Genomic DNA, 26,287 nt, shown 5'->3' with positions numbered 1-26,287 from the left:
TACAAAAGCATAAAACATTTATTACGAAAGAAGAAATTATTATAACATTGATACAGAAATGTTCTATCTAATCACAGTAAATTGAGGTCAATTCCCAGAGGAATGCAAAAATTTCCCTCATGAAGGCCCAGTTGCACAAGAGCCGGTTAAATTTTAATCCTGATTAACTTCAAATCAGAGAAGACCATTTAAAAAAGATGGATCTATTGGAATTAATCAGGATTGAAAATAACCCGGCTTTTTTGCAACCGGCACTAAGTACCTGATTGAATGATTACAAAAGTTCAACAGCTGAGTCATAATTTTGACACAGTCCCACACACATGAACTCGCTCACTCACTTCCATCACCACAGACGACGAAATAATTATTGTCATCTGTTTTTCCAAGGATGAATAATAATTATACTGTTAATGTCCTTCAGCGAGTTTTCCCAGGGATACGACCTAGTGCAATCGAATCTTTATATTATAAACCTACTATGTTCTGAATTTCGTGAGAATCGTTAGAGCCGTTTTCGAGATCCGGTGAAATACAAACATCTAAACATCCAAGCATAAACAGAAGTTGCTCGTTTAATAGTATAGGATAAATATACTGTTAGATTATAATGAAGTAGCCCCAAAGAAATACGATTTTAGATAATATACTGAGATACAATTGATAATTATTAAAACCATATCAGATATGCCTGGGTGTCTTGAATCACAGCTACCTAGTATAGAAGGGGAGTGCCTCAGATCTGCAAGATTTCAAATCGGCGAGTGCCTATTCCAGACAAACTGAAACAAGCGGGACGTTGTGCCGTTCAGTTTGTACATTCTCACAACATCATTAATACTGTTTTTCCAGTTATCAGTGATGATTTAGTGAAATATATATGTTTTAATTTGGTTTTCAACTTATCTTAATTCTAAATTGCTAGTTTATTTATATTTTGGACTCAAAATTGGACAAAACTTATGAAGTGTAAACATATTTTTGGACAATGTCTATCCAAATTTGGGAAAGGAACAGTTTTGGGCTTTAAGCCTGTTGTTCCTTCCCCAATCATTCATAATTGAGAATAATATTGTATCTACTGTAACTATCTTATGTCTACAGATGGAAATTACTGAGAAATTGCATTTTATTCAAATGCTAATGAATTAATAATAATATTGTTGAACGAAAATCCAAATTAAATTATGTAAATCACTCCGAAGACTTCTGCTACTGCAAATATTGACAACCGGGTAAACAGCTAGATGAAACTTCGCTGAGCGCTACAAAAATTATTTGTCAGCCCGGGAATCGAACCCAGGACCTCCTAATTGCCGGTCAGGAATGCTTACCCTTACACCAAACTGACAATCTCTGGATATCAGCGCTCATTTTATATGAAGCCATAGCGGCCAGCCAGTCTACAGATAGAAATTACTGAGAAATTGCATTTTATTCAAATGCTAATGAATTAATAATAACAATTATTATCTTATGTCTCTAAATTCTATCGTGTTTACGTTGCAGGCTGGTACACAGGGAGTCTAGTTAGTTAAACCGTTACAAATTAGAATGTTTAAATAGACTGTTTAGTTAGATTTTAAAGGTAAAAGGTCAGGGGGTTAGGATTTGGCTTTTAAATGGCAATATGTTATTGTTATTTGGAATGTTTTGTTCAGGATACAGTAACAATCCAGAATATGATTCAGTATCATGCAAATATAATATGATCAACCTACAATATGATACGGATGTAATTTTTTAGATTTTTAGATTTAATTTCTAGATTTTTTGATTCTAGACTCTAATAGTAACAAAATTTGCTCGTTTATCTGAGTATTGAAGAGCGTAAATTGTATTTTGAAAAGTGAATGTGACATAACCAACATTTTGATTTGGACAGTAAGTATAAATTGGAAATGGGACAGTTTTGGGCATGAGCCTGTTGTGCCTTTCCTCATGTTAAGTATTTGTACACAATGTGATAAATAAAAAATAAATTACGTGGTAATATGATACTGTATCAATCCAGAATATGATACAGTATCATACGAATATAATATGATACTATAAATAAAAATATAAATCTCAGTACCCATTTAAATTATTTTGTCACAACATGTCCGAAACATGGAAAATAATTAAAAAGGGTTCTGTGATTTATATTTTTATTTATATTAAAAGTAGTCCTAAAGAAAAAATACATAATATGATATTGTATCCACAAAGCAACGGAAACTAGACAAACTGAAATTTTGCACATCAGATCCTCCCGATCAGCTAGCTGATTCTCGCTCATTTGAGATATCGCATATATGAATGACACCCTATGTGAAAAATGAAGAGTGACAACATTGTATTCCTATTATTTCCTCTGACTTTATAACGTGATGTATATAATGATATATTTTTTATATTTGTAACATTTTATTGTATTTTATTTGTTTTGTAATTCTTTGTTATTTTGTTTTTGTCTTGTTTTGTGTGTTCTTAATAAATTGAAATTGAAATATAATGAATAATATTATATAATACGATGTGAATTATGATTTTATTTTGCAGATCACTGCATGATGAACTTTGTGAAACCGAACTACCTGGGTACGAAAAAGGAGTTCATAAACCGGTTCGTGAATCCGATCACTAACGGCCAGTTCGTCAACTCCACTGAGCACGATTTCAAGGTCATGAAGCGCAGAGCCCATGTTCTGCACAAGATGTTGGATGGCATCACTCAGGTATTTATACAAAATTCAACTTTAAAATTAGTTTTTAATGAAAACTAGATTTCAAAACTAGTTTTTAATAGAAACTAGATTTTTTAAATTAGTTTTTAATGTATTCGTTAAGGTACTTACAGACTTACGCGCTACGTGACACACAAACGGAACGCGAGCAGTACGCGAGATGATCGCAGGTCGCGCCACGAACTTGCCAATGCTCCGCCGACAACAATGGAACACGTGGCATGCTCGCGCTCTGATCGCGATCACCGTACTCAGCGAATCTTTGTTCGTGAAACGCGCGTTTGTCGCGCGGCGCGTAAGTCTGTACGCAGCTTAAGACATTTTGAAATTAAAAGTACTGTGTTGGTGATGATGTGTCTAGTTGGTGACCTTTGCTGTGTTGGTGACCTTGTGGTTTTCTAATAAAATTACAAGTCCTGTGTTGGTGATGTTGTCTCGTGGTGATGTTGTCTTGTTGGTGACCTTTGCTGTGTTGTTGACCTTTTAGTTTTCTAATGAAATTACAAGTACTGTGTTGGTGATGTTACAAGTACTGAAGTGATATGGGACTATATTAGCAAAGTATTCCATGAAGTAGGTAAACTGATGTTTATTTATAGTTAATCTTGTGAAGTTTCGAGTATAAGGATTGAGTACAGACGGATGAAGGTTGTGTAAATGTGAATTCAAAGTAAGATGCTGCTTATTTCTATTGGCATGTGTAATGATTTTGAGTGTCCTTTAAAAAATACATTTTTATAAACATAGAGGAATAATGTTCTTACTCTGCTCATTAGAAGTACAAATAACTATTGTTTTGTAACTTTGTGTTTTTCTATTTCTATTCTAGCGTCGAGACTACAGAGAACTAATGACCTACCTACCTCCGAAACAAGAGTACGTCATTTCGATAAGATTGACCGAGCTGCAAACGAGGCTGATGAAAACGTTTTTGGAACAGATAGTAGAGAAACGACTGTTCAAGGACTTTCAGAGCCTCAATCGACTCTGGTCGCATCCGCTCACGCTTAAATACAGCATGGACCGGAAGTTGAAGAAGGTGAGTGCTATTGAAGACAGCATGAATGTGAGTTGTAAAAACTATAATGCGGTCTTGAGAGATTTAGAGCCTAAAGTCAAAAGTTCGAACTCGTCCAATAATCATGTATTTTCTATAGTGAGGTCCAAGTTATAATGACAGTAGAGAAAGATAGGAGAACAGCGTTGTCGATTCTCCGCCTTACCTCTGCCTTCTAGAGGGTGGCTGAAACCCGCATATCTGATGTAAGGGTTGAATGCGTATATGTGCAAGTGCATGTCGAATTAGCGCATTAGCCGAAAAACGAAATGTAGAATGATAGACAAGGATAGCAACACAAATGTTAATCAAATACTACCATTATAACGTGGACCTCACTATAGGAAGATGATACAAGGATGGTAGACAAGGATAGCAACACCATTGTTAATCGAATGCTGCGATTATTACGTGGACCTCACTAAAACGATATAAAAATCTATATCGCTGGTATTTTTTTAATCTTTTCTACCAATCATGTATCAGATTCTAGGCCTACACTGCGACGTTGCAATATCGTAGGCCGCGGCCTTGTATTAGAGGTGGCTATGATTATAGTCTACTAAACAGCTGATTTATGATGATTCTATAGTCTGATTTTCACTCTAATATTTGCGTATGAAGGAGGCTTCTTTTTCCTTTTATATTATCCTTGAAATCCAAAATTTCCAAAAACCTTTTATGTACGTCGACGCCCAATTTAAAAAGGAACATACCTTTCAAATTTCATGAAAATCTATTACCGCGCTTCACCGTAAATGAGCAACATATAAACATTTGAACATTAAGAGAAATGCCAAACCGTCGACCTGAATCTTAGACCTCACTCACTACCTCCGTAAACAGAGGTAGTGCCTCACTTCGCTCGTTCAAATAAGTGAAACCATAGAGACCAATAGCGTAAGTAGATATCCCATGGTGTAGGGCGTTTATGTCGCAACTTTTACTGTTATCTCAAGCCGATTACTGTCGATTTTTACTGTTTTGACCGGGTAAGAGGGTATGAGGGCATAATATGAGAGACTACCAGCGTCATAAAGCTTCACGGGAAAGAACTACGTGGACTATAGGCTTGAGATAACAGTAAAATTGCGACATAAACGCCCTATACCATGGGATATCTACTTATGCTATTGTTTCTCTATGGTGAAACACACTCATAAGACATAATCACTCATATGACTAGTTGCTAAACAAGCATATTAAATTTCAGTATCGATATAATCGAAAATATTTCTTTAAATTTTTCTTTCAGTTCAAGTTCTCATTAAAATAGATAGAGTAATGGTTGTATTGTTGGACGTTTCAGCCGGATGGGAAAGTGGCCAACATTGACAACGCATTCAACGACCATACGAGTGATTCGGACGTGCAAATCCTTCCAAACAATGACGAAGACGCGGGCACCAGCAAAACGAAAGACGATGATGGAAAATCGACAACAACGAAGGAGGGAGAAGGAGCGGTGAACAAAGAGTGGTGGGAGAAGTTGATTACCGAGGAGCAGATGAATGACGTCACTGTCAGCTCCAAATTTATGCTTTTGTTCGCGTTTATGAAGGAGTGCGAGAAGTTGGGTGAAAAAATGTAAGTTATCCGTGAAATTTGACAAATCTTTAGCTGTCTATAGTTGTTGATATTGTATTTCTATAGATTTTTTAAAATGAAAACACACATATGTTGCCAAATTCTACACAGTTTTATTTGTTACACTAGCAGGTAACCCGTGCTTCGCAAGGGTGTATTTTAAAACTTGACGTAATGAAATCTAGAAGAATTGAAAATAGGCCTATAAGAATCATCAGTTAATTAAGAATTTATATGCAGCATTTCAAGTAAATCAGTCCAGCAGTTCAGACGTGATGATGCGTCAAACATAATTTCCCTATCCTTTACACGTGTATACGTGTTTAATCCAGTTCTTTAGTAGATGGATGGATGATCATTGTTATTTTACTAAAAGATAGAATAAGTTGAGTAGTTTCCCTTTCAGAGGGAGTTTTTACAACTCATTTTTCATTTGAAGATATAACGAAAAGGTGCATTACTATGACCTTATTTTTTTCTCAGCTTGCCAAAATACCCCTCATTCCAATATTAAAATTTTTGACTGACTGTCGAAACAGATGTTCCTTTTTAATTTCGACCATATGATTTGATGATTTTTTTATTTTGTTATGAAATCGTATGTACCATTAATGAAATTCAAACATTAATTCTGAAAAATCTAGAAGGAAAATCAAAATTTGGGCTTGCAGGTGCACGAGATTGATATTTTCAGAATCTATGTTCAAAATTTAGAGATCTAAATCATTCCCGTTTTTCCGGTATGCAAACCACAAGTTGACATGTTTTGTTGCGAACAAACGAACAAACACAACCCTACTCTCTCTCTTAATAAATAGATGACCATGATTTCGTGACCGCACAGGTCACATTTTCAAGCAGTCAGCTTGTGGAACGGTTCTACAATATTGACAATGACTCAGTCGAATAGATTTTTTTGTTCATTCAAGTTACAATATTTGCTGGCTTATACACTATTTCACAATCAATTACAATTATGTATAGTTCGGTCCACGTTATAATGGCAGTAGAGAGAGAGATAGGAGACAGCGTTGCCGATTCTCTTTATTGTCATTGCCTTCTATAGAGGATTGCTGATAGCGGTATATCTTGGGCTGGCCACTAACGGTAGGACATGCGCACACACACATGTTCATCATGCACGTTTTGTCATCAGCGAGAGGCATCTAACATGAAATAAACAACCAATAACAATAAGTAAACCACTGGAAAATTACAAATTATAATGATACTGAAATAATGTATCCTCAAATAGAGCAGCGAAGAAAACATGAACAACATAAATTGGAAGTACAAAAATTTTGCTTGAAGCATTTTCGCTGTGATCATAGATGTAACAAAACAATGTAAGTCGACGGTAATAGTCAAGTTCTTCAACTTGTAATTTTTTTAATGAACAATGACGATTGTCTCAACATATTGTATGTTTTATGACAATTAATTAAGAATTTATATGCAGCATTTCAAGTAAATCAGTCCAGCAGTTCAGACGTGATGATGCGTCAAACATAATTTTCCTATCTTTTACACGTGTATACGTGTTTAATCCAGTTCTTTCCAGTTCTTTAGTAGATGGATGGATGATCATTGTTATTTTACTAAAAGATAGAATAAGTTGAGTAGTTTCCCTTTCAGAGGGAGTTTTGACAACCCAAAAAACTCATTTTTCATTTGAAGATATAACGAAAAGGTGCATTATGACCTTATTTTTTTTCTCAGCTTGCCAAAATACCCCTCATTCCAATATTAAAATTTTCGACTGACTGTCGAAACAGATGTTCCTTTTTAATTTCGACCATATGATTTGATGATTTTTTCATTTTGTTATGAAATCGTATGTACCATTAATGAAATTCAAACATTAATTCTGAAAAATCTAGAAGGAAAATCAAAATTTGGGCTTGCAGGTGCACGAGATTGATCTTTTCAGAATCTATGTTCAAAATTTAGAGATCTAAATCATTCCCGTTTTTCCGGTATGCAATCCACAAGTTGACATGTTATGTTGCGAACAAACGAACAAACACAACCCTACTCTCTCTCTCTCTCTCTTAATAAATAGATGACCATGATTTCGTGACCGCACAGGTCACATTTTCAAGCAGTCAGCTTGTGGAACGGTTCTACAATATTGACAATGATGCAGTCGAATAGATTTTTTTGTTCATTCAAGTTACAATATTTGCTGGCTTATACACTATTTCACAATGAATTTCAATTATATATAGTTCGGTCCACGTTATAATGGCAGTAGAGAGAGAGATAGGAGACAGCGTTGCCGATTCTCTTTATTGTCATTGCCTTCTATAGAGGATTGCTGATAGCGGTATATCTTGGGCTGGCCACTAACGGTAGGACATGCGCACACACACATGTTCATCATGCACGTTTTGTCATCAGCGAGAGGCTTCTAACATAAAATAAACAAGCAATAACAATAAGTAAACCACTGGAAAATTAAAAATAATTATAATGATACTGAAATAATTTATCCTCAAATAGAGCAGCGAAGAAAAAATAAACATAAATTGGAAATACAAAATTTTGCTTGAAGCGTCTTCGCTGTGATCATAGATGTAAATCCTCAAATAGAGCAGTGAAGAAAAAATGAACAACATAAATTATTGGAAATACAAAAATTTTGCTTGAAGCGTTTTCGCTGTGATCATAGATGTAATGACAAAACAATGTAAGTCGACGGTGATAGTCAAGTTCTTCAACTTGTAATTTTTTTAATGAACAATGACGATTGTCTCAACATATTGTATGTTTTATGACAATGAAATATGATTTGTATTGTGTATGCGCATGCTCGTTCAACCGTTAGTGGCCAGCCTAACGTGAGCCTCACTATAGGACGATGAAACGGCAAGTAGGTCTCAGTTCGTCCAGTTCTCAGTTCGACAATAGTCTCTATATAGTATTTGAAGCACATTTTCGTATACTGTGTAGGTTGATCGTCAGCCAATTGTTGGCTTCGCTCGACGTGATTGAGCACTTTATGAGCAAGTAAGTTTCAGTTCGTCCAGTTCTCACTTCGTCAAGAATCCCACTATAGTATTTGATGCACATTTTTCTGTATGCTGTGTAGGTTGATATTCAGCCAATCGCTGGCCTCGCTCGACGTGATGGAGCACTTTATGAGCAAACTGGACCAGCAGCAGTGCAACAAGGAGAATGAACCTGGCGATCAGACCAACAAGAGCAACAGAGACAGAGAGAGCAGAATTGGCCAGTGGAAGAAGGGTGTCGACTACTTCCGTCTAGATGGCAGCACCTTGACCGATAACCGCGAAAAGTGGGTCACCGCTTTCAACAAACCTACTAGCAGGTGAGTGGTCACACCAATGCTCACAGTTTATATCAAGCCAATTTTTTGTTAACTCAAGCCGATTACTGACGACTACTGTGTACTGTTTTGGCTGGGTGAGAGTATAAGAACGGCAAAGTATGAGAGCATCACATAGCTTTACGAAATAGTATATTTCGCACCTAGAGCAGAAAATGAGATTTTTCCAGCTCGAAATCGGTTTTCAAGTCCGAGGCCGTAGGCCGAGGACTAGAAAAGATTGAGAGCTGGAAAAACATTTTTGCCCGTGGTGCGAACGATATTTTTCGCCACACTACAGGTATTGCTGACAAAATAAATAAAGAATACAAAATAAAGAATACTCGTTAAGCTATCGTACCTATCTCTTGATTTTAGTGGTAGAAGATTTGCAGTCAGGATTTCAGATTCTTTTAAAATTTCACTTGGAATACCACAGTCATCTTCAAGCATTTTTGAAAATTCGGAATGCACTAATCAACAATAAATAATTGAATAAAACTGGTTGCGAAGCGAATTAGAAACTGGAACTGAAATCATGGCGACTTCAGCTGATGATGAAAGTGGACACTCGCCCGATCTAGCGGATGACTTTCTCTATGATATCACCACAAATTATACAGTATCATAAATAAAGCCATAATAGCAGACTTTTTGAGAAAAAGCCTAGCTATATTGGTAGGATATTTTATAATAAACTACCAAATACATTGAAAAATCAGGAAAGTATAAAAATATTCAAGAATCAACTAAAAAAGTTTTTAGTCGATGGAACATTTTATAGTATCCAAGAGTTCCTTTCCATCTGAATATCTGGGTTGGTTTCAAAGTCTTGACATATAAATAAACTGGACAGCCTTTTTACATAGGTACATACTGAAAGTAATATTCAAACCATATTATATGGTATATTGACTTGTCTTATACTTTTGGGGTCCCCAAGACGTGATCTAAAGAAAAATGACCTCAAAATGATACAGTACCACCACACATGATACAGTATCACCACACATGATACAGTATCGACACAGATGATACAGTATTGACACAATATCATATCAACTTGATACAAAACTTCCAAACTTTGAGTTCTACAAACAATGAGATATCTCCTGCTATCCCTTGTTTCAAAAGCCTACTACAGTGTGAAGGACTTTGGTGGTAGAAGGTAGCGTAATTTGTAAGAACTGTAGTCTTCATAACTGTCTTCCATGTGTGCTTTTTTATTGTGAACTTATTAAGACTTATTATTGTTACTTATTAAGACCTGACGTTATTCAACTGTATATTGTAAAGTGGTGAATAAAAATATTATTTTATCTTATCTATCTTTTCTCTATGATAATGCTTACCATTTAGACCGCTTCTTCCCGGCAGCGTCACTACTATTGTATACTTTTATACAGATAAAGTATAGTTTTAATATACTACTGTTTTGTTTTCAGATCGCGTGTATTCCTGATCTCGACAAGAGCAGGTGGCCTGGGCATCAATTTGACAGCCGCCAATCGCGTCGTTCTGTTCGACGCCTCCTGGAATCCGTCCAACGACATCCAAAGCATATTCCGTGTTTTCCGTTTCGGACAGGACAAGCCTTGCTACATATATCGATTCATTGCTCAGGTAATTGACCATTAAATTCAGCCAGGAAATGAGTAATAGAGTCATATAAATCTTATCCTACCACTACTGTATTAGCTAGGTTAACAGTTTGAAATTCGGGGTATGATTATTGAATATGTACTGTTACTTTCACAATAGAGAAACTAAAGCGTAAGTAGATATCCCATGGTTTAGGGCGTTTATGTCGCAACTTTTACTGTTATCTCAAGCCGATTACTGTTGATTATTGTCGAATTTTACTGTTTTGTTGGGGTGAAAGTGTGTGAACGGCACAATATGAGAGACTACCAGTGTCATACAGCTTCACGGGAAAGAATTACATGAACTAGCGGCTTGAGATAACATTAAAAGTTGCAACATAAACGCCCTATACCATGGGATATCTACTTAAGCTATTGTTTCTCTATGCTTAGTATACCCTAAGATAGGTAGGGTGAGAGTGATAATTTCTCAAGTGGGAGGTAAGGTTGAGGGTTAACCAGTATAATTATTTCATCTACTCTTAGGGCCAAGCCAAATAAAGCGTTTTTCAGACGAGTCAGCAGGGCAGGGAGCTCTCCGATTGCCTGATTGGGTTGACGTTTGAGACTCAGCTGATAATCAGCCAATAGGAGAACTTCCCGCCCTGCCGACTCTTCCGAAAACACGCTTCATTTGGATTAGGCCTTATTGAATAAGGATAGGTGTGAATAAGTATCTGGAAAGTGCAATCCTTGAAGGGATGGTCTCAGTTCATCAAGTGTCTATTTTGACCATTTCTTGAGATATCGAAACAAATAATGGAAGTTAAGCCGAAAATCTAAAATATTAAATTCGGTTTTTTTGAGTGCTAGAAAAACTTATAGTAGCATCCATTATTCACATCTTTAACACTTAGTGCCGGTCGCACAAAGGCTAGTTGAATTTTAACCGTGATCAATTCCACGAGAACCAATCAGAGAAGCTTTCTTTTCAAAAAAGCCTTCTCTGATTGGTTCTCTTGAAATTAATTTAATCGGATTTTGTGCAACCGGGCCTTGAAAAGTAGAGTTTGATCTGTCAGATTTTTAATGTACTCATTTATTGCATTTTTTGTATGATTTATTAGTATACGTGAATATCTTCGAAACGGTTTGAGATATCGATGTCCGATTCTGCCACTCATTTTCTCTTGAAATTCTGTATCAAATTCATATATTTACCACAGAATTGAGTTGGTATCAAAATTGCGGATCCAAGATTGATTTTGAAGCCACAGAAAAGTAGTTTTTCAATTCAAATAGGATCCCCAATCAAGTCTATTCAATTTCAATTTATTTCTTTTCACACACATACAAGTTTAATACAGGATTATTGTCAAATTATCCTTGTAACTGAAATGTTAAGCTGTTGCCTCAACCTATATATTTCAGTTTTAGTTGTTACTTAGTTATTTCAGTTTATTTTTCAGTCTATATTAGTTCCAGTTTCATTTTCTATAGTATCGATTCTAAAATTCGACACTATCTATATGATTCATTCTATAGAAGATACATCATTCATCAACATCCAGATAGTAACCTTTATTGATTAGTTAGTAGTGGTACACTCATAGTAATGGTGTGATCACATTGAATGTGTGTATGTGCAAGTGCAAGTCACATCATGAGCCAAAAAACAAAATCTGGAAAGTGCCATTGAAACATGTTTTTACTTGCATGTAGCTGCTCACACCGATTGCAATCAGCAAGTGCGAGTATTCAGTGTGAGTATTCAACCGTCAGTGTGGGTGTTCCTATTGCTCTTTCCACATTTTGTTTCTCATCTGCACGCTTTTGGTCATACGAAAACAAGCGTGCACATTCAATGTGATCACAGGTAGATAGGCCTTTATTTTCACACTGTAAGTAGAAAATGTTCACTGAGAACATTAAACATTAATTGTTTCTCATTTGCACGCTTGTTCATGCATAACCAAGCGTACACTTGCACATGTGGACGGTTCATTGGACGTTGTATCCAATGTGATCACACCCTAAGGTGGGCCGTCCACTAGAACCGTTTTCGTCCGAACTAGCATCGGCCGAAAACTACCGAACTCGACCGAACGATCCCCCAACAAAGAAAGGAATAGGTGCTCGTCCATTGCAACAGGTTCATACGGCCATGCACGGCCGTTTACGGCCAATCAATTTTCCGATCCGAATTGAATGGGATTTTCCGGCCGAACTAACATGTCGAGCTGAGACAACAAAGTGTTCCTAACCTAAAATTGTTTCACAGTCTTGTTTGTTTTCGTTTTTTGAAGTTGTTCCATTTTATAAAGTTGTAACTATGGAGAATGAAAAGTTTATAAGTTTGGTTCAAGAGCATGTTCCATTGTGGGATGTGTGAGACAAAAGATATCATCGTCGTGATGTTCAAAGGAATCTGTGAACAAAGTTTGCTTAATCTTCTCTATATATAAAAATGAATGTCTGTTTGTGTGTTAGTTTGTTCCCTATAGACTCGAAAACTACTTGAGAGAACGGCATGACACTTTGGGAATATGTTGTGTGAATATTGGGGATGGTTTCTGACCAGAAATTTTAATAGGGGGGGCTAATAATAATTTTATATTAATCCATTTTACATACCTATGTTTTCGAAATTGTCGGCCGAGCGGCTAACGTAGAACGGGAAGATCATCATGATTCAAGATCATGTTGTGATAATATAATTTAGCATCTAAACTTACCAGCTGTAATAAACACATCACTCTGTAATAAAATTGTTTACTGGTATTAAAACGGTAGTTTTAAGCACATAGGAAGTCCGTATTGAGATGTAAATGAAAATATTGATTGTAAATATATAAATTTCATGATTCACCAAATAAAGTCAAGTGTGACAATCATGAGATACATTGACTTTTTGGCGGTACGAAGTTCGCCGGGTAAGCTAGTAATGAATAACTAGTTTAGTGGATATTTGTTGAAGGTAAGATTATTGTAATGAATAACTAATTTAGTGGATATTTGTTTATTTAATTTTCAGAATCTCAATATAATCATAGTTTTTGTAAAATTTTGGTGGATATGATAGTAGTCAATTCAATAATTGGTAACTAGACTGATGTAAACGGTTGTTCCAATGAACGACCATATTCGGCAGAATTAACGGCCGGCAGATTCGTCCGATCCAACGGCCGAACGGGTCGGTTGAATACGGTTCCAGTGGACGGTTACCCTAAAGTGTTCCCAAGCAAACAACGTGCAGCTTTAGAGGGAATCAATTGCAGCTTTTGTGAGAAACATTTGCAGCTTTTCGAAAGAGAATCATTTGTGATGCAAGGTGTCTGTGAATGTTGACAGGGTACGATGGAGTATAAGATCGGCATAGTATGAGAGCGTCACATAGCTTTACGAAAAAGAACTACGTGGACTAACGGCTTGAATTAACGGTGAAATTAGGAACATAAACACCCTATACCATCTTGTTCTACCTTTCTCTATGATATCACCACAAATTATACAGTATCATAAATAAAGCCATAATAGCAGACTTTTTGAGAAAAAGCCTAGCTATATTGGTAGGATATTTTATAATAAACTACCAAATACATTGAAAAATCAGGAAAGTATAAAAATATTCAAGAATCAACTAAAAATGTTTCTAGTCGATGGAACATTTTATAGTATACAAGAGTTTCTTTTCATCTGAATATCTGGGTTTGTTTCAAAGTCTTGACATTCTGTGTGTATGAATACACAGTATTTTCTGTTATAAATAAACTGGACAGCCTTTTTACATAGGTACATACTGCGATTTATATTCAAACCATATGTGTATATATATTACTTATGCATATTATATGGTATATTGACTGGGGTCCCTAAGACGTGATCTAAAAAAATAACCTCAAAATGTTACAGTACCAGTAGTACCACCACAAAATGATACAGTATCGACACAAAATGATTCAGTATCAACACAATATCATATCAACTTGATTCATAACACCAAAATCACCACACATGATACAGTATCGACACAGATGATACAGTATTGACACAATATCATATCAAATTGATACAAAACTTCCAAACTTTGAATTCTACAAACAATGAGATATCTCCTGCTATCCCTTGTTTCAAAAGCCTACTACAGTGTGAAGGATTTTGGTGGTAGAAGGTAGCGTAGTTTGTAAGTACTCTAGTCTTCATAACTGTCTTCAATGTGTGCTTTTTTATTGTGAACTTATTAAGACTTATTATTGTTACTTATTAAGACCTGACGTTATTCAACTGTATAGTGTACTGTGGTGAATAAAAATATTATTTTATCTTATCTATCTTTTCTCTATGATAATGCTTACCATTTAGACCGATTCTTCCCGGCAGCGTCACTACTTTTGTATACTTTTATACAGATAAAGTATAGTTTTAATATACTACTGTATTGTTTTCAGATCGCGTGTATTCCTGATCTCGACAAGAGCGGGTGGCCTGGGCATCAATTTGACAGCCGCCAATCGCGTCGTTCTGTTCGACGCCTCTTGGAATCCGTCCAACGACATCCAAAGCATATTTCGTGTTTTCCGTTTCGGACAGGACAAGCCTTGCTACATATATCGATTCATTGCTCAGGTACTTCTACTAATTAATCATTGACAGTCATTCTGTATATTCACTCTATATTTTTCAGTTTTAGTGGTTACTAGTTATTTCAGTTTTATTTTCAGTTGGTCTATAATATTAGATCCAGTTTCATTTGCTATAGTATCGATTCTAAAATTCGACACTATCTATATGATTCATTCTATAGTACATACATCATTCATCAATCAAGATAGTATACTTTATCGATTTTAATATCGTTAGTAGTGGCGCACTCGTAGTAATGGTGTGATCACATTGAATGTGTGTATGTGCAAGTGCAAGTCACATCATGAGCCGAAAAACAAAATCTGGAAAGTGCCATTGAAACACGTTGTGACTTGCATGTAGCTGCTCACACTGAACGCAAACAGCAAGTGCAAGCGTCGGTATGAGTGTACCAATTGCTCTTTCCAGATTTTGTTTCTCATCTGCACGCTGGGTCATACGAAAACAAGCGTGCACATTCAATGTGATCACAGGTAGATAGATGCCTTTATTTTCACACTGTAAAACATTTCAAGTAGCTGAGAACATTGAACATTAATTGTTTCTCATTTGCACGCTTGTTCATGCATAACCTAGCGTGCACTTGCAGATGTGAACGGTTCATTGGACGGTGTATCCAATGTGATCACACCCTAAGGTGGGCCGTCCACTAGAACCGTTTTCGTCCGAACTAGCATCGGCCGAAAACTACCGAACTTGACCGAACGATCAGAATAGAACTCGACCGAAAGGAATAGATGCTCGTCCATTGGTCCCAACAGGTTCATACGTTCGTGCACGGCCGTCTCCGGCCGATCAATTTTCCGATCCGAATTGAATGGGATTTTCCGGCCGAACTAACATGTCGAGCTGAGACAACAAAGTGTTCCTAACCTAAAATTGTTTCACAGTCTTGTTTGTTTTCGTTTTTTGAAGTTGTTCCATTTTATAAAGTTGTAACTATGGAGAATGAAAAGTTTATAAGTTTGGTTCAAGAGCATGTTCCATTGTGGGATGTGTGAGACAAAAGATATCATCGTCGTGATGTTCAAAGGAATCTGTGAACAAAGTTTGCTTAATCTTCTCTATATATAAAAATGAATGTCTGTTTGTGTGTTAGTTTGTTCCCTATAGACTCGAAAACTACTTGAGAGAACGGCATGACACTTTGGGAATATGTTGTGTGAATATTGGGGATGGTTTCTGACCAGAAATTTTAATAGGGGGGGGCTAATAATAATTTTATATTAATCCATTTTACATACCTATGTTTTCGAAGTTGTCGGCCGAGCGGCTAACGTAGAACGGGAAGATCATCATGATTCAAGATCATGTTGTGATAATATAATTTAGCATCTAAACTTACCAGCTGTAATAAACATCACTCTGTAATAAAATTGTTTACTGGTATTAAAACGGTAGTTTTAAGCACATAGGAAGTCCGTATTGAGATGTAAATGAAAATATTGATTGTAAATATATAAATTTCATGATTCACCAAATAAAGTCAAGTGTGACAATCATGAGATACATTGACTTTTTGGCGGTACGAAGTTCGCCGGGTAAGCTAGTAATGAATAACTAGTTTAGTGGATATTTGTTGAAGGTAAGATTATTGTAATGAATAACTAATTTAGTGGATATTTGTTTATTTAATTTCAGAATCTCAATATAATCATAGTTTTGTAAAATTTTGGTGGATATGATAGTAGTCAATTCAATAATTGGTAACTAGACTGATGTAAACGGTTGTTCCAATGAACGACCATATTCGGCAGAATTAACGGCCGGCAGATTCGTCCGATCCAACGGCCGAACGGGTCGGTTGAATACGGTTCCAGTGGACGGTTACCCTAAAGTGTTCCCAAGCAAACAACGTGCAGCTTTAGAGGGAATCAATTGCAGCTTTTGTGAGAAACATTTGCAGCTTTTCGAAAGAGAATCATTTGTGATGCAAGGTGTCTGTGAATGTTGACAGGGTACGATGGAGGAGAAGATCTACGACCGACAAATCTCGAAACTGTCGCTGTCGATCAGGGTGGTCGACGAACAGCAGGTGAACCGGCACTACTCGGAGAGCGACCTTCAGGAGTTGTACAAGTTCACGCCAGCCGATCCGGACGACAGGCCTATCCCCATCGTGCCAAAGGTAGGAGAACATCATCAAAACCTAACATACAGAGTTCATAAATGTGTTTTCATAGCCTCATTTTCATCAAAAATGTGTTTTCATGACGTATTTTTATCAAGACTAGGGCCGTTTGCACAGTGAAAGCTTAAAATGAATTCAATCAGCTGTTGGCTTAAACTCAAACTGAATCACATTTCAATAAATGAAACTTGATATAGATTTAATCCAGATTAAGATGAAATTTAGTTTTCGCCCCACTTGGATGTAATGAGCTGGGTTTCGTGCGTCATATGGAGGCCGAAAATGATTGTTTTCTGACCAGGCCGGTAAAAGTTTTACGGCCCTAGGGCTGTAGAATAACCTTGAAGTCAGCTGATTCTGATTTGATGTGAACGTGTTTACAAAATGGTTTATGAAACGGAATCAGTTTATGCTTCTAGAATTGAATAAGTATTCTGCAATAAGATACTATCATTTATTTGGATGAATAAAGTACAGATAAGATATATATCATAAACTATTCAAATTTGATTTTCAGAGTAGGATAGAACTTCTAACCTAAACTTCCGAAGTCAACAACAACAAGCATTGTTGACGTTGACATTCAAATTGGCCAAATTTCAAGTGTGCTAAAACAGCTGATCAAAAAACTTTTTACTATCTGTGTTTATTATTCAAGAATCAAAACATTTATAATAATATCTAATCATCTTATTGTCATTTGGAAGAATAAAAAGTATAAACTCAACCTCTTACATAATTGAACATAATCTTTTAGGTTATTTAGACAAATCAAAATAAAAAATAAAAATACTTGGACAATTTCCTGATATTCAGATTACCTCAGATTTGCTAGAGCTATGACCTTCCTGTTTTGCTTTCGGAAGTGCCTAATAAACAATTATTCTCATATTTATATTGTTTATTTTTCTGTGTGGCGAAAAATAACGTTCTCACCATGGGCAAAAATGTTTTTCCGGCTCTCAATTTTTTCTAGTCCTCGGCCTACGGCCTCGGACTTGAAAACCGATTTCGAGCCGGAAAAATCTCATTTTCGGCCCTAGGTGCGAAATTTACTATTGAACTGTGACTGTGCAAACGGCCCTTAGGGAGAGAAACAGAATTGGGTTTATCCTGTTGTTACTCTCCTAATCATAGATTTGATATTGTGATTGTGGAATGTAATCAATAATTTTCTACTATCACTTTCAACTGGAAGCAGAACCATTCCTTAATAACATGCATATGTTATTCATAATAACATGCTTGATAGACTGGCCACTAACGGCAGGACATGCATGATAAACATGTGTGTACGTGCATGCTTATCATGCACACACATGTTTTGTCATCAGCGAGAGGCTTTGAACAAAAAACAGCTGTTCGACAGCAGCTTCTTACATGAAATAAACAACAAATCCTATTATATTGAGCGAGCAATTTTTTTATGTCTGTTTATATTATTATATCTGGTTATGTGGTTATTTATGTTCAACGGATCTCGAAAACGGCTCTAACGATTTTCACGAAATTTGGAACATAGTAGGTTTATGATGTAAAAATTCGATTTCACTAAGTCCCATCATAGGGAAAACTCGTTGAATGACATTAAAAGGATAATTCATCCTTGGCTGAAACAGCTGAGACTTCCGTCGTCTGTGAATAGGAAAAAGTGAGCGAGTGATTCTGTGGAAAATAAAAATATCGAATCCCCGAAATTCATTAGCTGACGTATAGCCAGCTGTAAAATATAAACACGATCATTTTAGAGAATTGTGTTCTGTTTATCAATAAATAAAAATAACGAGCGGAGCTCGGTGCCCCGATATTAACAATGAATAAACTACTGGATTACAAATATCGAAACACTTCGAATAATAGCACTAATATCGGGGGGGGGGGTACAAAAGCACAGAGCATTTTATTTATTTATTTATTTATTCAATCATTCAGAATTACACAACTTACAGAAGAGTACGACAGGCTTATAAGCCCAAAACGGTTCCAATTCTAATTTATACAACAGTCCAAATGTAGCTAGGTTATGTGTCACTTAACATTCTCCTATTACACACTTAATTTACAATTCGAAACACACAAAGATTATTTTTAAATTAAAAATACTTCAAAATTAAATTAAATCAATCACAATTAATTAAAAAATTCCAAACTTTGAAAAAACTATAACATTTTGAGACCGAAAAGACAAACAAACATATTAGCATTTATTACAAAAGTAGAAATTATAATATATTCGTAGTTTATACAGAAAGGTTCTATCTATCACAGTGGTTTGAGATTAATTCCCAGTGGAATGCAGAAATCTCTCTCACAGAGGCCCCCGGTTGCACAAAAGCCGGTTAAATTTTAATCCTGAATAACCTCACGTGAACTAAATCAGAGAAGATCATTTTAAAAACACGGCTTCTCTGATTGGTTCTGGAATTAATCAGGATTAGAATTCAACCGGCGTTTGTGGAACAGGCACTAAGTACCTGATTGAACTATTGCAATAGTTCAACAGCTGAGTCATAATTTTGTCTCAGTCCCACACACATGCACTCGCTCACTCACTTCCATTATCGACTCGACAGACGACGAAATGATCAGCTGTTCTTCCAAGGATGAATAATTATCATCCTTTTCATGCCCTTCAGCGAGTTTTCCCAGGGATCAGACCAAGTGCAATCGATTTTTTATATCATGAACCTACTATGTTCCAAATTTCGTGAGAATCGTTGGAGCCAGTTTCTAGATCCGGTGACATACAAACATAAATAAAAACATACAAACAAAAATCCTATTATATTAAGCTAGCAATTTCTGTATTTTTATATTTGGTTATTTATGTTCAACGGATCTCGAAAACGGCTCTATCGATTTTCACGTAATTTGGAACATAGTAGGTTTATTATGTAAAAATTCGATTTCACTAGGTCCCATCCTTGGGAAAACTCGTTGAGCGACATTAAAAGGATAATTCATCCTTGGCTGAAACAGCTGAGACTTCCGTCGTCTCATAGGAAAAAGTGAGCGAGTGATTCTGTGGAAAATCAAAATATCGCATCCCCGAAATTCATCTTCTTCTTCTGGCATTACAGCTCGATGTGAGCTTTAGCCTCTCGCACTAGAGCCCTCCACACATCACGGTCACATGCCTTTCGTCTCCATGCCACAACTCCCATTCTCCGGAGATCATCCTCCACTTCATCACTCCATCGATTGCGTGGCCTCCCTTGTCTTCTTTTCCGAAATTCATAAGCTGACGTATAGCCAGCTGTGAAATATAAACACGATCATTTTAGAGAATTGTGTTCTGTTTATCAATAAATAAAAATAACGAGCGAAGCTCGGTGCCCCGATATTTTATCGTTTAATAGTGTAGGATAGGATATTGCCGTGGGGGCTCTCTAGTCAATAATCTATTATTTAATGAGTTGTTGTTGGTTCCAGGATCGATTGCTGTGTGACATGCTCGAAGAACACAGTTCGCTGATTTACAAAGTGTTCATGCACGACTCGTTGCTCAGTCACGTAGAAGAGGAGGAGTTAGACGAAGAGGAACAGAAAGCTGCCTGGGAAGATTACAAGAATGAGAAGAAGAACGCCCAGAATCGTGAGTAGTTGTAATATTTTCTTTTGTCACAGTCATTCAATTTCAGCTGTTTTACATCCATGAAATCAAGCCGGTAAACAGCTGATTGTAGAACAAATAAACATATGATTCTCATTACAGTATACTATACTGTAATAAAATCATATGTTTTCTTTACAGTCGAGTATGTTTCCTATTCCGAATTGGGAACGGCAAAACTGGTACGAAAACCGCCTTCTAGCGCTCCAGGTGGAAATTTTATCAACTACAATCAAGAAATTCCTGATTCGAAACTTGTAAACTAGGTTATGTTTATAGAATGCATGTAGTAATGTCAGCACAAGCAGGTAATGTTTTCTGTTTCACAATTATTCTTTTCTATATTATTATGACAAAAAATAGTGTAAGTTACTTAGACGTGAATGTCTTTTGCAGTGCTCGAATGAAACTCTAGTTTCGGCTAACGCCTCGACTAGAAACATCATTCTCGCTTGCAAAAGGCCTCTTCCCATCCTTGTTACTTAAGATTCTATTGTTGCATTCAAATAATTTTGTTTTCTTAGACCCGTATGCACCACCATTTATGTCTAATGCTAATATTATAAGTTTATTGATTAATTAATTTATTTATCACATTGTGTACATTGTGTGCCTTGACATGAGTAAAGGCACAACAGGCTCATGCCCTAAACTGTCCCATTAGACATTAGAAACAACCCACAGTTACATGAGGATATAAAAATCTACTTTGTGAAAATAATTAAGAACTGAAAATTCTGTGAAGAGAACAACTACAAGACTTAACCTATTTCGGACTACGTATAACCTTTATAAATCTGGGAGAGGAATAGCTCAAGGCTACCTTATTCTTTCACTCCCTATCATTTTTGATGATGTACTTGTAGTCCAGGCAATGAATGCTCAAAAAATGGGATAGAGGGAAATGTTTGGAAGACAATTGTTGACCCCGCAGCTCTGTTTAGGTAGTAAGGAGGTAAACATATCAAAAGTCCCCACCCCTAAGAAATTCATAAAAGTGTGAAATTATACATCAAATTGAAAAGAATTCAATGCTCTATAAGTTCATAATCAGCATGGATTTTCCCCATCGATTTTAGATCGATAAATTTTACATCAAATTGAAAAGAATTCAATGCTCTATAATCTCATAATCAGCATGGATTTTTCCCATCGATTTTAGGTTATAATAGCAAGCATTGAAAAAAAAATTGGAGGCAAACGTGTTTTTTCAAAAATGTCACACCTTCAAGAGTGGATATCTCGAAAATTAGAGAAGATATAGAAAAAGTTGTGAAATAAATATTGTAGGAAATTATGTAAGCTTCAATTTTGTATATAACAAATATGTCCGTAAGATACATAGTTTTCGAGTTATATGCGAGAAACCAACAAATGGTTCCTTTGAACCACTCTCAACCCCTTAGCACAGGTGGTAGGGGTGGGGACTTTTGATATGTTTACCTCCTTACTACCCTAAACAGAACTGCGGGGACAAACATTCTTTTCCAAACATTTCCCTCTATAACATTTCTTTGACTGGACTATTGTATGAATCAATAATCAATCAATATAAAGTTACCGTTATCTTAGTTTACATGATGATATGAAGTGACAGTTACCTTAGTCTACATGAAGATATGGCCGCATTCATCATAAAGTGTTACATTCAGAGTTTAAACCAACAGCTGATGATCTCAGTTTGAATTGAGATAGTGCATATAGCCCCAATTTGTTTTAACAATTCATGTTAGTCTAGATACACACTCATCGATTATTTGGACATTCTATTTCTAACTGTCCTTGTAAATTCTACCAGATTGAATGGAACTTGACAAACACATGATCACATCATATTTGTCAAGGTAAGTTTAATCTAATAGAATTCATAAAAGCGGCAAAAAATTACATTCAAAAATCGATGTGTGTGTAACTAGACTTGGGCAACGATATGTGAAAAAAGGGTACGTTTATGTCGGAGCTGTGATAAACGATCCTAGCAACGATGAGAGAAGCGATGCTAGTAGGGAGTAGCGCTCAGCTTCTATCGAATGTTCATGCCGAAAGTCGTGCTTAAAGCTTGATTCGTGAGTTCATGTTTTGAAAAACCAATTTGTGTATGCTATAATGAGTGATTCTGATGAAGTTTTTATTTTTGCATCGAATACAGTAAAGGTTGTAGAGAACGTGAATATTATGCACATCCTTTCAATGTGGAGAGGAATGTATTTGGGGAGTATCATCATTTGTATAAAGATTTAAGACAGCATCCAAAATTTTTTTTTGACTATATGAGAATGTAAATAGAAACTTTCGACCACATTTTGACGAGAGTTTCCAATAATCTCCAAAAGGACTGGAATAATTATCACATAAGTCCTATCATGGCAGAGGAGCGATTAATGCTAACATCAAGATAAGTAGGTTTATACAAGAAAGTTATATTCTTTAATAAAATAGAAACAATTTAATTTATTCTTGAAATGCATACATCAAGGTCTATATTATGTTTCATTATTATCATTGACAATGAGATAGAATTTTGTAATTGAATAAGAAATAGTTTAATAAAGTAAAGAAAATGTCACTTGCTTACGAAACTCCACATATAAATCAACCCAAATCATGAAAAAATATTGGTCCATGTTTGTACTTTGTAGTCTACAGCTCGATACTAGCCTCGATACTAGCTTCGAAAATGGACCGAGCCATTATCGATGCTCTTATCGATGGTCAGGACCCAAGATCGATTTTCATCGCAGCTCAGACATAAACAGGCCTATTAGAAAGCACGTTGGTATTATCTACGCGTTGCTAGAATCGCAGCTTTTATCACTAATCGCAGCTCCGACATAAACGTACCCTGACGAAAGCCTCAATCCTCTTCTTCTATCATGAAGGCTTCCAAGGTGGATAACATTGAGAACAGAGAAAAAAAACTTTAAATAATAGTTTACCTAAAATGACCTGTTTTTAGTACTATTTATTACTTGAATGGGCATCATATCATTCAATTGCAGAAACATATTTTAATGGGTGGATTGAATAAAAGCTATTTAAATAAAGCAATTGCTAATACTAGGATTCAATAAATAGAAATAGAAATTTCTTCATTGACATAAGACATTTAACAAAATGTATGGTCAATCGTCATATAAATATTATACAAAATTCCAAGCATAAAAACAATAAGTTACAATTTTACAATATAAAGTAATTTACAAAACCATTTTCACAATTCATACATACGAAAATCAATTTCATAAAAATCAGCCACTGTATAAATGCATTTTTGATGCAGGATAAATTTAACAGTTTTTTTGAAACTCATACAAGAAAGGCTTCTAATAGATAGGCTTCTAAAGACAGATCTGATGTATCAGTAGACTGACCTATCATTTACTGAATAATTTTACAGAAATTGAACTACGGAAGCACTCGATTATTCAACTGAATTTTGGGAATAGCTACTTTGGAATTATTCTACTCTATGTTTTCTATTTGTATCTTCATTGTAATTTATCTATTAGTTTTGAAATACACGGCCAAAAAATTAATTTTGGGATTTTTTTCAGTTGATCGTATCCAGTCTTCATCAGTTCCGCCTGACGCCGTTGCAATGTTGGTCGATCAGGTAATTTCACGATTTTCAAGTCTTTTTAAATTTAAATTGCTGATTTACTAACATTGAGCAACCATAACCTAACTCATTCTTTGCTTTGCTTATCAAACGCTTTTGACCGAAACTTTCAACAGGAATTTCATTAATTCTTATGGTAGTGTTCACATGTAAATGTGTGAACATTTCCTTGAGATATTGTGGGTTTCTTTTCCTGCTCAGCAGAACATAAATTCATGCTATATTTAGACAATATTCTAGTGTTTCATTGTGGATAAATATCACTATACAGGGTCTGTATAATAAGTAACCGGACTAGCCTCAGGACATTTTTTATTGGCAAAATATGTACAATTTTTAATTAGATATCTTCAAAGTAGTCCCTATTGGAGTCGATAACACGCTGATACTGGATTTTCCAATCCCTGAACGCTCCCTGGAAGTCGTCACCCTCTATGCTGTCTAGAGCCCTCGTCGTAGCACGTTGAACGTTTTCCAGAGTCCCGAACCGCGTCCCCTTAAGTTGTCTCTTGATCTTGGGGAACAAAAAGAAGTCCTGTGGTGCCATATCCGGGCTGTAAGGAGGATGTGGTAACGTTACCCTCGACTATTTGGCCAACAGCTCGGTGACGAGGAGGCAGGTGTGCGACGGAGCATTGTCGTGATGGAGGATCCACGAATCAGCAATCTCTGGACGGACTCGATGAACCCGGGCGGTTAGTCGACGGAGCACCTCTCTGTGGTACTGGCCGTTCACAAAGAGTTAGTGCCACCCGGACAAACTGTAAACGAACAGTACTACAGAGAGTTGCTCCGTCGACTAACCGCCCGGGTTCATCGAGTCCGTCCGGAGATTGCCGATTCGGGGATCCTCCATCACGACAATGCTCCGTCGCACCTGCCTCCTCGTCACCGAGCTGTTGGCCAAATAGTCGAGGGTAACGTTTGCATCCTCCTTACAGCCCGGATATGGCACCACCGGACTTCTTTTTGTTCCCCAAGATCAAGAGACAACTTAAGGGGACGCGGTTCGGGACTCTGGAAAACGTTCAACGTGCTACGACGAGGGTTCTAGACAGCATAGAGGGTGACGACTTCCAGGGAGCGTTCAGGGATTGGAAAATCCGGTATCAGCGTGTTATCGACTCCAATAGGGACTACTTTGAAGATATCTTAGAAAAATTGTACATATTTTGCCAATAAAAAATTTCCTGAGGTCAGTCCGGTTACTTATTATACAGACCCCCTGTATCTGACCAAAAACTGTATCTGAAGATAATTTCATTAGATCTTATGGTAGTGTTCACACACATTTTGATGTGAACACTGCATAATTATGTGTGAAAACTCCAATTCTCTGCCCATTAGATGAGAAGTTGATTGGAAATCACTGTTTTGAGGTCTTAAGTCTAAATAATCACATTCATATATCTATATCACACTCACATGCATATCTACATGGTATTTACGAGATCCCTACCAATATTCTAGGGCATATTGTCCCTGGGTAAAAAACATATCTATATATCATATTTAAATTGTCCGGAAGTCTTCAGTTACTCACTCAGCGGCCATTTTGCTTTTTTTACTTATTTTTTTCTAAATAATGGTTGAACATACGAAATTGAAACTTTGCACAATCATTTATAACAACTAGACAAAGCTACAAAAAAATTATTATAATTTTTCAAATTCATGAAACAAAATGGCGGGCATTCAAAATGTTGTTTCTTTAACAACTCAGAAACCGTTGGTTTGAAAAATACAAGAATAAAATTTATAGTAAATTTAATTACCTATAGATTGGTACCAGATTTCTTAAGATTGAGCCAATATTAACTGAGATATGGCAGCTTTAGTGGTTGGTTGGTAACCCACCTTTAGATGGTTATGAAACGCTATTTTATTGTTTGATATTACTTTAAATCGCTTACTACATGAATTGAAAATAGAGATTGTTAAATCATTGAGGTGACTCTATCAGCATGCCTTGGTTTGCACTGCAACAAACTTTCAG

At 36.1% G+C, this 26,287-nt stretch overlaps 1 protein-coding gene across 4 annotated transcripts in view; it reads left to right on the top strand.

Moving 5' to 3' along the window:
• Positions 1 to 26,287, top strand: part of LOC111045686 (transcriptional regulator ATRX homolog) — an 89,910-nt gene that overhangs the window by 49,071 nt on the left and 14,552 nt on the right. For 3 of the 4 annotated variants that reach the window (XM_039436839.1, XM_039436837.1, XM_039436840.1), the window contains 8 exons: positions 2,545 to 2,720; positions 3,559 to 3,768; positions 5,096 to 5,373; positions 8,465 to 8,704; positions 10,147 to 10,324; positions 16,886 to 17,056; positions 20,492 to 20,654; positions 24,227 to 24,285. In XM_039436839.1, the coding sequence (XP_039292773.1) occupies positions 2,545 to 2,720; positions 3,559 to 3,768; positions 5,096 to 5,373; positions 8,465 to 8,704; positions 10,147 to 10,324; positions 16,886 to 17,056; positions 20,492 to 20,654; positions 24,227 to 24,285 (1,475 nt within the window). Of the gene's footprint in view, positions 1 to 2,544; positions 2,721 to 3,558; positions 3,769 to 5,095; positions 5,374 to 8,464; positions 8,705 to 10,146; positions 10,325 to 14,732; positions 14,911 to 16,885; positions 17,057 to 20,491; positions 20,655 to 24,226; positions 24,286 to 26,287 lie in introns of all 4 variants that reach the window. The other variant, XM_039436838.1, reaches the window with a different exon arrangement.

The sequence above is a fragment of the Nilaparvata lugens genome, chromosome 10 (assembly GCF_014356525.2).
Source record: "Nilaparvata lugens isolate BPH chromosome 10, ASM1435652v1, whole genome shotgun sequence".
Classification (NCBI taxonomy): domain Eukaryota; kingdom Metazoa; phylum Arthropoda; class Insecta; order Hemiptera; family Delphacidae; genus Nilaparvata; species Nilaparvata lugens.
This window is presented reverse-complemented; position numbering and strand designations above follow the sequence as displayed.